At 45.8% G+C, this 14,585-nt stretch overlaps 1 protein-coding gene across 1 annotated transcript in view; it reads right to left on the bottom strand.

Moving 5' to 3' along the window:
• The window catches only part of XPR1 (xenotropic and polytropic retrovirus receptor 1), a 115,526-nt gene that overhangs the window by 12,949 nt on the left and 87,992 nt on the right, over positions 1 to 14,585 (bottom strand). Inside the window, exons 10-11 of the mRNA XM_054638343.2 lie at positions 11,683 to 11,848; positions 9,831 to 10,022 (exon numbers count right to left, since the gene is read on the bottom strand). Coding sequence (XP_054494318.1) covers positions 9,831 to 10,022; positions 11,683 to 11,848 — 358 coding nt within the window. The remainder of the gene's footprint in view (positions 1 to 9,830; positions 10,023 to 11,682; positions 11,849 to 14,585) is intronic.

A 14,585-nucleotide genomic window follows, 5' to 3' on the forward strand; every position in this document is an offset into this window, starting at 1 on the left:
ACATCTCCCCAAAGGAGGCATGAAGGACCTTCCTGCTCCATGCTCCAAAGGGCACCACCACAGAGCAACCTCCTGAGCTGCTGGTACTCAAAGCAGCACGTGCAGGACAAAACAGCAGCAGCACAAAACCTCTGAAGCTGCAGGTGCAGCTCAGAGCCTGAGGATGGGCTGATTTCAGTGCTCTCACTGCCATGCCTGCAGCCTGGAGGTGTGCACTTATGTCAGAGGCCACCTGAGTCCACAGTGCTCCTCCACTTGCCACAAAGCCTGTGGGAAGCAGCGTGCCACAAGAGCTGTTTGCAGCCTTCACCACACAATTTCCATTAGCATCCTCAGTTTACCCTGTAACATGCAATTCCAGCAGATCCTCTGCACAAATACACCTCAAATTGCTCCAGAAGGTCAACTAGATAAATAATGGATGGCTTCCACCTTTGAACTGAAGCTGTGAATGGCCACAGTCCCAGAAAACAGCCAAAGGCACTTGCAGCAGCAGAATTTACTGCCTGCAAAAAGTGCTGATAGGCAATATCCTGGATCCCCAGACCAGCCCCAGGGGCCACAGAATCTGACTGGCATTCTGAGGGAGCACTGCTCTGCAGAAATCACAGCCCCTTGGAAGCACAGGCAAGAGAAAAGGCTGCTTTCCATCAAAGAGAGACAGCCAGTGCTCTCCTGAATGCTGTTAATATTGACTTTACCTCCAAAGAATTCAGCTGTTTACCCTGCTGAATTATTCTGGGGAATGTAAACACTATATAGTATTCAACACAGCAAAAATCAATGCCATGTATTATTGAAGGGCTGGATAAGAGCACAATGGCCCTTGATAAGCATTCCTGGCTTGTCACCCACCGTGGGTTGTGCTGATGGGGAGGGCTCTGATAACAGCTGCAGGTTATCAGGGAACACAGCCAGGTAAGCCCTGCTACACAGAACAGCAACAACCCAGCCACAGCAACTCTGCCAACTAAACAGCTCCCAGTCCAGGCCTGCCAAAGGCAGCCTCAATCACAGATTTGGGCAGAAGCAAAGCACAAATGTATTTAGTGTGCAAGGCAGCTCTGAGCAGGCCTAGGGATGCTCTATGCCCATTAACTCCATCCCAGCACACCACAGAGCAGGGTGACAGCCAGAAGTGACTTATCTACATAAGAACTGCCATCAGAGTGACATCCCCAAGCATTTGTCTAACATCTCAGTGCTCAAAGCACAGCAACACCTCTCCACTCAGTAATTAGATCTCCTAATGAGTGGGGAGAGCTGCCTTTCTGCCCAGCCAGCACTGTCCTGCTGTTTAGCACTGATCAATGGCAGAAGCAGGACATGACAGGGGACTTGATGCAGTTAAAAGGCAAAAATAACCCACAGGAGCACAGACAGGACTGTGGAGAGCTGGTGGGCCCTGCCAAACACTGACTCTTCCCAAAGAACCTCCCCTTGGATTGTGCAAACCTCTGCAGTCGCCTCGGGGCACAATTTAAGCAAAGCAGCAGCAAAGAACTGTCAAGAGGCAACATCTCATATCTTCTTTTAGCCAAGAGTCTACATTTACAGAGCAGGGAAATCCCAAAACCGTGTTTGGACTAAAAACCCTCTGCAGGTTTGCGTTGGTTTGTGTCTAATTTGAAGACATGGCAGCAAACTCCTGGCTTGTACCTCACCAAGTGACAAGTGTGATTTAGCTGCAAACAGGAGGAAGCATGTCAGCCATGGCTGAGAGTGGAGCTGGTTCTTTTCTGGTGCCTCCTTTAGCTTTTGAGAAGTGCTGTTAGAGAAGGTTTCATCTCTACCTTGAGAAGGATGGGGTTTCCAATCAGAACATTTGCCAGAAGTCTCACTAATAAGAATATCTGATCAGAAATCGATAGCATGGGGATGGGGACACAAATGTCATCTGCTACCTCTATAGTACTTTGACATCCAACAGCAGATTCTTTCAAAATTTACTTCTTTTAAAAGCAAAAGAGAAAAACTGTTAGATGACTGCATCTCCTACGTTTCTGCACCACCACAGACTCCAGACCTGTGTGTATGTGACAGGAAGATTGCTTGTAATGCAGCCACTTGCTTTCCTTAAAATGTTCCATTAAAAAAAGGGTCAGGCTTCCCACCTTAAGTGCCTGTGAAATTAAGAATCAGTAGGTCACCCTTTTAACTTACACCTCATTCATTAGCATTCCCATTTCCCCAGCCACCTTTAACACAAAGGCATATTAAGTGACATTTGTGCTATTCTAAAAAAAACCAAAAACTACTCAGAGAGCTATAAAAATTTTAGTAACAACCAGTCGTAAAAAGCAAAAAAATAAGTATTTAAATAATTAAAAAAGAAAGTTTCAAATAATTTAAGAAACCAAACAAAAATAACTAAAACTGAGTGTACTCAACCTATTTTTAAGACTTTTAAATTAAAGCAAAAAGTTAAAGTAAAAAAATAAAGACTAAGAAAATAAAATTTTAGTAGACATGGAGCAACATACTCAATAAATAAAACCTTAGATAAATAAATATTTAATAAAACCTTAATACCTATAACAAATAATTATGTTATAGTAAGGGGGCAACTAACCAATGTAAAAAAAGCATATTTTTACAAACCATCAAAATATAAACTTAGAAAACAAGTGAAGATTCCTAAGTTTTTGTATATACCCAACTCTCCAAAGGCACATTTGGGTAAGAACTCATTGAAACAACTAAAAGTAAAGATCACATTTAAAAAGAAAGAAATTATTTTAAAAGTAAAAGACCAACAATATGTAAAACATACTAAACTTAATATTAACAATTAGTAAAACCAAAATTAAAAATAAAATGTGGCTTCTCCTGCTGCAGCATTCCAGGGATGCTCCTGCAGCATTCCAGGGATGCTCCCAGCTCCACCCCAAGCACCATCACTGGGATACTGGGCTGGGTGTCAGCAATCAGCTGAGCTAACAGGAAACCAGGAGAAACCAGGGTACCACAGAGCCCTGAGGAGGTCAGAGGGCAGGATGAGAAATGTTTGCCCATGGCAATGCCTCCCAATTCCTCACTAATGACACTGCTGCCTCTCTGATGGAAAGGATCAGAAAGACTGCCTAATGAACACAACTCATTACTGGAGGCCTCCTGGGCACGGGATGACAGGGTTGCAGACAAAAACTCATCCTAGCTCCCAGCAATGTGACAGACTGTGCATGTTTTGGCTCCAAATAATCATCCTGGTGGAGCTGTCAGTGTGCTGTGCTAAGGGAAGGCGTGTGAAAACGGCAAGTATTAAGAAAGAAGCCAGTTAATCCCATTACAAAGTTTGTTTTACTTCAAGAGGTCAATCCAAGCACTCTATAAGGCTCTGGTGACTCCTAAATCAAATGCTGACAGCTCTTTCAGTGCTGAGGAAGAGGGGGAGAGATGGGAGGTCTTGTACCAACACACAGGTAAGGGAACAAGGCCTCATAAATGCTGCTTGCTTCATTCTTTTGTGATTTTTTTTTTAAGTTTTGTGCTTACAAAAATTCTACATGTCCACTTATTTTGCCCTGTCCCACCCCCTGAAAATGAACTTATCTATCTCATTTGTGGGACTATGCACTTTTGCACTGCTGTCATTTCAGTCCCAGCTCTCACATCCCCTCACTGTTTCCTGCTGTAAGCATATAGGATCACTAAAGTGCTCTATTGTCCCACCCACCAGCAACCTGCAGCTTCTAACACAGCAATGACAGGGGCTAAGTGACACAACCAACCACCCACAGAGCTCAGGTGCAGCCAGGTACCTCCTGCAGCCTCCGAGGGCACAGCTGGATGTCACCCCAGCCTGCTGTGCATCACCATCAGATGATGGTGACCAGAAACCTCTGCAGTTGCCTCTGGGCACAATTTAAGCAAAGAAACAGCGAAGAACTGTCAAGAGGCAACATCTCATATCTTCTTTTAGCCAAGAGTCTACATTTGTAGAGAAGTCAGAGCCCTCCTCAGGGCCCTGCAGGGGACAGAGTGTGGCAGAAGCAGTGACCTGTCCCAGTGTGATGTGCTGTCACTGCTGGGAAGGGCCAAAGCCAACCTGATTGATGAGGAGTGGGCAGCAGGGAGAGACCTGGGAATCTTCCACTGCATTTTCCAAAAGCTGCACATTTCCCATTCATCTTCCTCTGGTCAGACCTGCTTGAAGCTCTCTATTAATAAGGGACAGTCCAACACCTTCCACTAATCGCAGGATGGCTTTTGCCTTGACACTCCACATCTCTATTCCGTGGCCCTTTTCTCTTAGGGCTGCCTTTAAAAATCATAAACTAGACATTACTGCAGAGAAGCCTCTTTCTGAAGTGATGGGGAGAGCACAGATAGAAGTGCTGCCCTTCAGAGACAGCCCTATTTAGTTAACTTCAGCATTTTTAATTACTGCCAATTTCCTGGGCTGTTTAATGAGAAAGTGCATGGCAATTCCATTATCTTAGACCAACCTAGGGCTCTCCAGGGCACCCCAAGCCAATGGCAACTGGTGTTCAGCAGGCTCATTGGGAGTACCTGGAAAAACTGGGAGCAGGATGGAAGAAGAGATGCTTACTCAAGCTTCCAGGCCATGTTGAATAACTTTGGAATAATTCAGAGGTCAATAAATAGCAGGATTCTACCTCGACCACAAGGATTTAATTGAATAAGGTGTGTGAATCAAACTGACAATGTCCATAAACCATCCTGCCTTTCAGTTAAAGGATAAAATCCCACACAGCCAATAGCAAGGTAAACAAAAAATGGTCACACTGAACCAGTAAATCCCACAAAACAAGAAAATTATGAAAGAGAGGCACTCAAGAAGCTGAGTTCTTCAAGCACAGAAGCCAAACCAATATTTTGGTATTTCCAATGACACCATGTGAGCAGGCTGCATCAAGGTGAGAAAACCGTGAGCAGCAAAACAGTATCTCATTTTAAAAGGAATAAAGTTGGAGCAAAAATCATGACTGAAGCTTCAGAAGTGACCAGCACTCATTGAGTAGTACAACACAACTGTTTCTTAGAAGAGCTGAACACCTAAATATAACAACCCTATCCTACACAGCCTGAGTCAGGTCTGAGTGAGGAGTGAAACCAAAGCTGGCTATTCCAGATATGTCAGTGTACCTTCTTTAATGCAAGCACAATTTTTACAAGAAGAGAGGCCCATGGATGCCCCTCTCTGGGATCTCCTTGGTGTAAGGAGGACATGGACCTGCTGGAGTGAGTCCAGAGGAGGCCATGAAGATGCTCAGAGGGATGAAGCACCTCTGCTATGGGGACATGCTGAGGGAGCTGGGAGTGTTCAGCCTGGAGACATGACCAGATGGCTCTGGTGAAACCTTAGAGCCCCTTCCAGTGCCTAAAGGGGCTCAAAGAGAGCTGGAGAGGGACTTTGGACAAGAGTCTGGAGTGACAGGACAAAACAAAGGGGAACAGCTACAAACTGACAGAGGGCAGGGTTAGATTAGATGTGATGAAGAAATTCTTCCCTGTGAGGGTAGTGAGGCCCTGGAACAGGCTGTGGAACACATCCCTGGAAGTGTTCAAAGGTCAGGTTGGACAGGGCTTGGAGCAACCTGGGATAGTGTAAAGTATGGGGGTTGGAACTCCATGATCTTTAAAGTCCCTTCCAAGCCAAACCACTCTATGATTCTACAAATGCTGTGATGATGTGGACTGAAGTGGGAGCCTCTTTAGTGGTGCACTTGTCAAGCAGAGCACATCTGCCTTTGGCAGAGTGAAAACACAGCAGAAAGCAGTTGCGTGTCAAAACAACGCCGCGCTCGGGCTGAATATTCCGCCGCAGGCTTGGGCTTAATCATCTGCTTCCCCAGCAGCACGTAGGTTTCCCTAGGGATTAAATAAGGCAATGTAATACTCTGTTGGCTGGCTCTGGGGAAAGCTACTCAGCACTGGCAGGGAACTTAATGCCAGCACTGAGCTCCTTAGTGCAAAGCAAGGGTGGGAAAGAAGGGGACAGAGCAGGCTCCCCGGTTGCCAGGTAGCTTCGAGTTACAGCCATGCCTCATTTGCCTGAGCAAACACACCCTGCAGCACTTTATTTACAGAACACGGCCTTTGCTTCCCATTCCTTTGGGAGAGATAAAAATACTGAGAATTCCTCCTCTGGGAACTCAGCAACAGTTGTCCTCGTGTTGTTGTTGTCATCCCTGAAACGTGGCTGTGCTTGCGAGCTGTGCTGGAGTCAGCGCTCATCTACGCCTGCTTGCTCCAGAATTATGTTCTGGGGTAGCTCCTCTCCATTTGCTTCACTAATCCCAGTGATTCCTGAATATCAAGATGACAGCTTGGAGTTACCCCTGTAAAGCTGCTCTGGTCCCAGACCAACAGCATTGCAAGTTTCAGAGCAAAATCCTAACAGAATTCACTTTGCTGTCTTAGCAGTCTGACATCCAAACTGCAATTAGCAGGGAAAATTGCAGCCTGCATCTAAATCCAAGGGAAAGAAAGTAAAGAAATGGCTTCTCCCAGGGAAGAAAGAGTCAGAATTATGCACTGCCTGAGCAATATGAATTATTAAACAGGGATATTTTGGGGAAATAGATACTTGTCAAGAGCCCACAGTACATGGTGCTACTGGGGGAATCCTTCACTAGAGGACATTTGGAGTAGGGAATACCACACAGGACTAGAACAGAAACATCACTTAATAAGGTGGCATTTCTACATTTGTTTAGTTTGAGTTGTTTTCCAGCAGCAAGCCCAGGAAAACACAGAGTGCTGCCAGTGCACAGTGTATGAATTAGCTGCTCTCCACACCAGCAAACCCTCCCAACCACACAGCCCGTCTTCACAGGGCTGGCAGGCACTGACTATAACCCACAGAGCAGCTACAAGCTATCCAGAGTTCAAATGAAGGGAGGAAGATGAGCCTTCTCAGAGGGCTGTGATGTCCCCAGGCCTCCCAAGTGGAGAACAGGCACTGGAGTCCATTACCTGACAGCCCAAGGAAAGGGCAGGGATTGCCCTCTCCTCCTGGCAGCCAAAAGCTGTCATTCCAGAGGGGTAAGTCATAGGCTTACAAGCACAGGCATGGAAGACTGTTAAACTAAAACTCTTGATACCACAGAAACTAATAGGTTTGTTACTGAAATTTAGAGCAGGTCTGAGGAGCAAGGATCTTCACCAATTTGACACCTGTTTTGGGCAGCACTTCCTTCAGAACACACAGCTCCCCCCAACAGATGTTTAGGAGGTAAGAGAGGGGTGTTTGCTATCCTTGGGCAGACACAGAGAAGATGTGTGTGAGCAGCACATCTATTTTCAACTGCAGCATCATAACAACTTGATGATAAATGGTCTGATTCCAAGTTCCAAACAAACTGCTGATCTATGTAAAGCCCTTTGATAAAATTGGCTTCTTAACAGGTACAGCACACTAGAAAGTGTGCTTATGGCAGGATGGGAACAGCCTACAGGCCTGAGGGGACATGTGCAGGGCTTTAGGCAGCCCTCTGAAAAGCCAGCACAGTGACATTTACAAATCTCTGCTAACATGTAATTTCCAAAGGCCATGAAGCTTCCAAAGTTTTTTTTTTTGTAAGACACCAGCAACAATGTGCCACTGACAAAACTGGACAGACAAAAGCTGGGAGTCAGGAATGTCTCACAGCAACTGCAACAAGGCTCATAAACACCTCATTACAGCCCACTCCCTGCCAGGCTGGGAAAGGGGACACCAGTTATGTGTGGCAGTGACCAGAACCAGGGTAGCAACACTGGCACGGATGAAAAGCTTCAAGGGCGGTGGAAAGAGGTCAAACTCTTCAACAGGACCTTTTGACAGAGGCTGGTTCTCCTCTTGGTTCCAACCTGTCCTGGGCTGAAGGATTGTGTGTATTTTATTGCCCTCTGTCAGAGGTGGGGCAGTTCTCTGCTGTTCATGGGGCAGTTTTCTTCATCTCTCCCACAGCCAATCTTCCCTCCAGGAGATCTCTTCTGTTCATGGGCCATTAATTATTAATTATCTTCTGTTCATGGGCCATTAATTATTAATTATCTTCTATCCATGGCCCGTGAGTGTCCCTGCAGGGCTGATCCAATCCCATCATCCCATGGGGAGATGCTCCGCCCAGGGGAGGAGCCAAGCATTCCTACCTGGATCCAATCTGAGGTTTGGGACAGCCCAGCAGCCTTTGCCCAGTGCATTGCCAGAGGAGCAGCTTCTGCTGCCCTGCATTGCCAGAGGGAGCCCAGGCCCATCTCCAGCAGCCCTGGAGCTGCAGAGGAAAACTCCCCCCTTGTGCAGGATCCCTGCTCCAGCAGAGCCACAGCTGGCACTGCAGGAGGGCTGAGCCCCCATGGGATGGGGCTGTGCCACCCCCTGACACACAGGGGACAGGGACTGCTCTCACTCTGGCAGTGGGGTTTTTTTGTTTGCTTGTACTACTGCATTTGTATTTTAATTTTCCTAGTAAAGAACTATTACTCCTACTCCCATATCTTTGCCTGAGAGCCTCTTAGTTTCAAAATCACAATAATTCAGAGGGAAGGGGTTTACATTTTCCATTTCAAGGGAGGCTCCTGCCTTCCTTAGCAGACACCTGGCTTTCCAAACCAAGACACAACCCTACCCCAACCAAAGGCTCTGGCAATGTGTCCCCCCTGAGGGAGGCAGAAGCATTAGTCAGCCTCCCCAGAGCAGCTCTGGCTACAGAAGATGTATGCAGTGATTCTGGAGCCAGGGAATCATCTCAGGCTCTGGCAGTGGTGACTAACTGGACTGCAGGGCTGCAGAATGTCACTGAGCAAACAAGTTAAAACAGGAACAAGCTTCAGGGACAAGGCAGCAGGGAGGAGATGCACATGGGATGCTCCCAGAGGATGCTCCCACACCAGCTCTGGATACAGAGCCCAACTCCCAGCCTTCAGCCAGCTTGGGCCACTGCCCCTCCCTGCCATTAAAATACACTGACAAACACCATCAGTGTGACTCTGGGCCCAGCTATGTCAAAGCAGACAGTTCTTGGCCACAGGAAGGTTTCTAACAACCTTGCCACCCCTCCAAAAAACCCAGCATGTTAACTAGAATCATGCCTTCAACACTTCTCCCTGCCTCACCACAGGAATATTTCAGGCTAAGTAATTGCTTACGACTGTGTGTGGTTGCTAATTTCTGGGTATATAGAAGGGAGATATTCTCAAATGAAAGAATACAGCTTTTAGGGCTTCAGAACAATAAAAGACAGGGCAGGGCGACTGCCTGAAGTGCAGAAACTAAAAGCTTTTTCCTTCAGAACAAGAGTAGAATCGAGTAATTGTCGTTTCCAGGGAGATGAGGAACTTCAGGGATCAGAGCTCAATCTGCAGTTAAATGGATTGGAAACAACTCCTTACCAGCTGCTGAAAAAACATGGATAGAATCACACAGGAAAATCAGAGAGAGCATTTTTTCCTGGCACTGTGCACATGCCCTCACATTTAGGAATGATGGACGGATTATTTAGATGATCCAGGTTAAATATTCATGAATGTTAAGAGAGAAGTATTTGCTGTGCTATCCCTTTCCTCATCTATCTCCCACCTATTCGCCTCCCTTCACAGCAGAACCTGACAGGTATTCCAGCTTTCAAAAGACAAACCTAAAAGTTCCCTCCCCCGCTCCCTAAGTGCAATTTTAAGCAGACCAGGGATGAAAAACACCTAAAATAAGATCTTGAAACACTCTTTACAAGCTGGGCAGGCCCCTGCCTTTCCCCAGAGATGTTTCACAGGTGCCAAAACACAAGAAGCTCACGTTTAAATGGGATGCCAGATTCTGAGCTTCTCTCACGTAAAAAAGCAAACCCCAGGAGCTGCACAGGATTCTCCAAAGCCATCAATACCTTTGTGAGTGCTGTAGAGGGCTGCAAATGTCACCACGAAGAAGGTGGTGGAATATTTTCCAGCGTTAACCAGATGAAAGGCCCGTTTGTTATCGCGGTAACGGCGCAGGCACTGGATGAATCGCAACCAAGCAGGGATGCACTGGACAACTGCTCTCACTCCGTAGGAGTAGCTGTTACAAATCTGATTATCTGCAAGAAAAGCAGGAGTTGAAGCTGTTAAGGCAAACAGTTAGTAAGTTTAAGAACTGTTTTTGTCTTCCCATCTGCAATGTCATTTTATGGCAGTGATTCCCCATCAGCAGCTGGTACCGAGGCACACAAACAGCAAGAAGCCCAAAGTAGCTCAATATTCCATCTTGGAAGTGTTCAGGTGACATCAATAACACATCCAGATAGATCACCATCCAACTCCCTCATCTGCCAGTATAACCAACATGCTAGATTAGAAATTATCTATTTTTAAATGTGCTCAGAGCTGTTGGCAGGACTGTGAATAATCAAATTAAGGATGGAATTACAAAAGGCCTTTGACACTGGATTTTTGTGCATAAATGGCAGAGCACTTAGAAACTCTGCAGGACAGCTCTAAAAGGCTACTTTGCCAAAGATGTCCTTGACCTATTTTCTTTGTGCATTGTAATAGGAAAAAACACATTTCAGTATGGGACTGGGTTTGGTGTTTTTCACTTTGTTTTTCAAAAAGCAAAGGCAAGGCATAGTATGGTTTCAAAAACTGAGATGAGAAGCAACCACACCACAATGCCATTGTGTCCCATCCTCCATGTTTGAAAGCCTTCTTTTTATTAAGGCATTGACCAGGAAACCCTCAGCTTTTCCTGGAACTCCCCAAGAACTCCATATTCTTCTGCTGTCTCAGCACAACATCTAAACCAAACACCCTGCTGCCTAACATTCATTTGGTTCTTATTCACACTAAGGGAGACACATTATTAGCTCATATTTATCCCAAACCACTATGCTATCATTCCACTGCTCAAATTGGAAGAGGACAAATTGTTATGCACACAGTTGCTTTATGTATTTTAATTTTATTTTTAATAAGTAAATATTTAGCTGCTCGCAACGCTGTCTCTTAAAATGAAGGGGAAGATCAGACAGATTGGGAGAACAAAGTGAACACTGATGCTTATTGAAGCATACAGCAAATTCTCTCAGCAAGTGTCAAAACCATCAGACAATATGATTTGCCAGCAGTCACTGCTTAAAATAGAAAGTCAACAGTGAGGAGACAGGTACTGTTTTGCCACTGGGAAGGCCAAAGTCAAAATTCACATTCCAGCTCTGTGTTCCTTCTGGCTAGAAAATAAAGGAAGACAGGGCATGGCCAGCCCTGGCAGAGCAGCATCAACTCCAATCAAGTAAGAGGTGGCACCAAGGAGCTTCTCCATCCTCTCTTGCTTTGGAATGGAGCCTGTAAGAACCAGGCTACAGTACAGAAAGCTGAGCTCAACCAGCTCAGGATTCTCATGATGAGCAACAGGAAGAGGCTAAAGGCAAATACATGGTTAAACTACTATGAAATAAAACAACAATGCCAGGAAAATGGATTTCTCTTTCCAATCAGGAGTGCTGTGTCTAAATTCTTTGATGGATTTAGACATCAAGCCAAATGACTGGATTAGGAAATGAACACTGATGTGAAATTCCATTTCTCTGGATGGAAGTAACAAAGGGGAGAATCTCTCTAATGCCACATTTACAAGGAATGCCAATTATTTTGGTTTCCTGTACTATTAATAACCCTCTTTAAAACAGACAATTAGGAAGCTGCCTGGCTCAGTGTTTCTCAGGTCATTTTGACCCCATTCCCAGGGCTCATCAGCATTACCTGTATCTGCCAGAAGTCCAGCATTGTCCTCCCACTGAACCTCAAAGCTGTAGAAGCAGATCATGTATTCCAAATCCATAAGTATCACCACCAGGCTGTTGAGCTGATCAGCCAGCCAGAAATCTGCAAAGCCTACCTTGTGGAAGGGAGCAGTGAATACTCGAAACTGTCAGGAAAAACAAAGCAGGAATAATTCATGGCTGTGTCAAAGGCATCCAAATGCAGTGGCAGGACATCACAGAACTGAACAAATATGGAAATAACAGAAATGGTTGAAGATTTATTGCTGACCTTTTGCTCCTGTTGACAAAAAAGGACAACTGTCTCCTTGCTTTCAGTACAAAGAACATTCCTGCTTTCCTCCTCCTGTATGCATCTATTCCTGTGCCCCCCAACCTTTTGTTTTTTACTGGCAGAACAGCCCAGTCTCCTCTAACCAAGCTCTTTCCCAGAAACTCCCAGTCTCCATTTAAGAGCTCTACACAGCTCCATTTCTCTCACTGCCCCTCACTTTGATCAGCACTTTCTTTCAGGCACTCACATCGTGTCCATTGACATCTTCCACATTTACCTTCCCCCTCACACTTAATGTCAGCTGGATTTAGACCCTCATCACAGCCATTAGTCTGGTCATGCCTTGGTTTACTTAACTCCTGAGTTGTTCTTTGGTGTTAGAAGTTGTGACAGTGAGGATTGTTACTGAGTCTGCCAAAGCCTCCAGCAGGGAAAGGGTGAAAGAAAAGGCAGAGGAAATCCTATTGCCTGTCAGTTGGACTCCCCCTCAATCCCAGTCCACTTTCCCTCTAGGCCTGAAGAGCAGTTTTGCTCCTTCCAAAGCAGACAGTTTTCTGCTCCATTACCTTTGATTACCCCTCTCCCTACCCAGTTAGTTGTAGTTACTAATGGCCAATTTCTCACAGAGAAGGCACCAGCACCACCCGGTCATTCTGGGATTTATGAACCTTTAAATTAATGAAAGCACAGGCTAACACTGATCTTTTATACTGCTCTCCTTATTAACCTGAAGGGTGCACAGCTGCACAAAGCCAGGAAAGGACTGACACACCCCCATCAGCCTGTAATGCAGATTTAAGGCTCTGCTCCTAAAATTTCAAAGCCAAATAGGGGATTAAGAGTTAGTGGCATAAAGCAGATATGGATCTTGACCCAGAAAGCTCTGTGCTCATGTTGGATGGCACCTATTCCCAGGGGTCAAACAAGGCCAGCCTTTAAGGAGGGCTCTTTTGAAAGGTCCCAGCTGCAGAACAGAGGTCAAAAACCACACCAGCCTCCCCTTACAAAAGCTCTTTCCTCCTTTTTCCCAACACTCCCTGATACTGTCTTTATCTGTTTCATCATAGACCATTGTTTTGTCCATGAACAAAGCTAAGCAAATGAAATGTGAAAATAGCTTTACAGACAGATCTCCCTGGGGAAAAAAAACCAAACAAAAAAAACCAAACAATAATATTCTTGTTATTTAATTTAGGGGGAAATTCTTCAGCACTCCAGGTGACAGCATAAAACTTTTAAGAGAATAGAAGTTTTCCACCTACAGGTTACAGCTGAGGAGGAGTCAACAGATAGATCTATGACATATCTGGCACTGGCATCTGAGTCAACCCTCCTGCAGAGCCTGAGGTGCCACCTGAACCCTCCCAATGCCATGTGCCAGGCACTGTGGCTTCTGCCTGCTGCCCAGGCACAGCTGGAGCTGCAGCCCCAATTCCAGTGGAGGTACCACAGCCAGCTCCTGGCTTCCCAGCTGAGAAGTGTCTGCAACATCCTCCAGATAAGGATAAAGTCCTAAAGCACCAGTGCTGCAGCTCAGTTTCAATAACCAGTCGCAATTCTCTGCCAACAATTCCACGGCCTGAGCACAGACTTCCTGGTGCTGATCCCTGCACTTATAATTGGTGCTGAGATGCCAGATATCTGAGCTGAGCACTTGCTAGCTTTTCACCTCTCACAGACAGGCTCCATGTGGCCATGGAGCTCCTGCAGAGAGCGTGGGCACAGGGACATTCCCTGGGCTCAGATCCAATTCCTCCCCTGAGCTGCTCTCCCCAGCCCACATCAGGGCACTCAGGGGCTTCTCACTGGCAGCAAAGGCACAAACACTGCTCACCTATAAGCATTCAGGCAAGAAAGAAGAGCCCAGCAGGGGAATTAGACTTTAATACAGGCTAAATAACTTCTTTCACTCAGATTCTGATGTTTCACCATCCCTCAGGGATTAGCACAAGAAATCCCACCCTCCACCAGCAGTTGATGTTGGTCACAGGGGGAGGCAGGAAGACTCCTAGATCCATGAGGAAATGCTACAACACACTCAAGCATGCCCCTGATTTGGTTGCAGAAAAATTGGAAGTGCCAGTAATGCTCTGCTACACCTGATATGTCAGATTTTGTTTTGGCTGGAAATGAAACATATGAAGCATGTGAAGAAAAATGCTCACCAATCATAATTTTGTGTGAGCAGAACAGTTCTAAGACTTGCACTATTTAAACCTCCATTCACCCAGAGAGCTGCTGGCAGCTGCATGGAGAAATAAAATACACCCAGCTGGTCAAGTACACACAATAAAAGCTGCTCTTTATGTGGTCTGGCCTCTTCTTTCCCCTTCCTCCTTCCACATAATGCACACAAGTACCAGGTCATCTCCCACCATTAAGGTGATATTGCATTTTGATGAAGCTTTTTTCCCCTAGCAGACCTTGGGGTGAACTGGCCTCTGCACACTCAAGGTACTCAATGAACCTTATGGATCCCTTCCAACTCAAGATATTCCATGGTTCAGGTTTGGTGGAGAGAGACTGTTTGCAAGGGCATTTAGTGACAGGATAAGGGGGAATGGCTTAAAGCTGATAGAGTGTAGGTTTAGATTAGATTCAAGGAAGAT

This window comes from Agelaius phoeniceus, chromosome 8 (genome assembly GCF_051311805.1).
Source record: "Agelaius phoeniceus isolate bAgePho1 chromosome 8, bAgePho1.hap1, whole genome shotgun sequence".
Taxonomy (NCBI): domain Eukaryota; kingdom Metazoa; phylum Chordata; class Aves; order Passeriformes; family Icteridae; genus Agelaius; species Agelaius phoeniceus.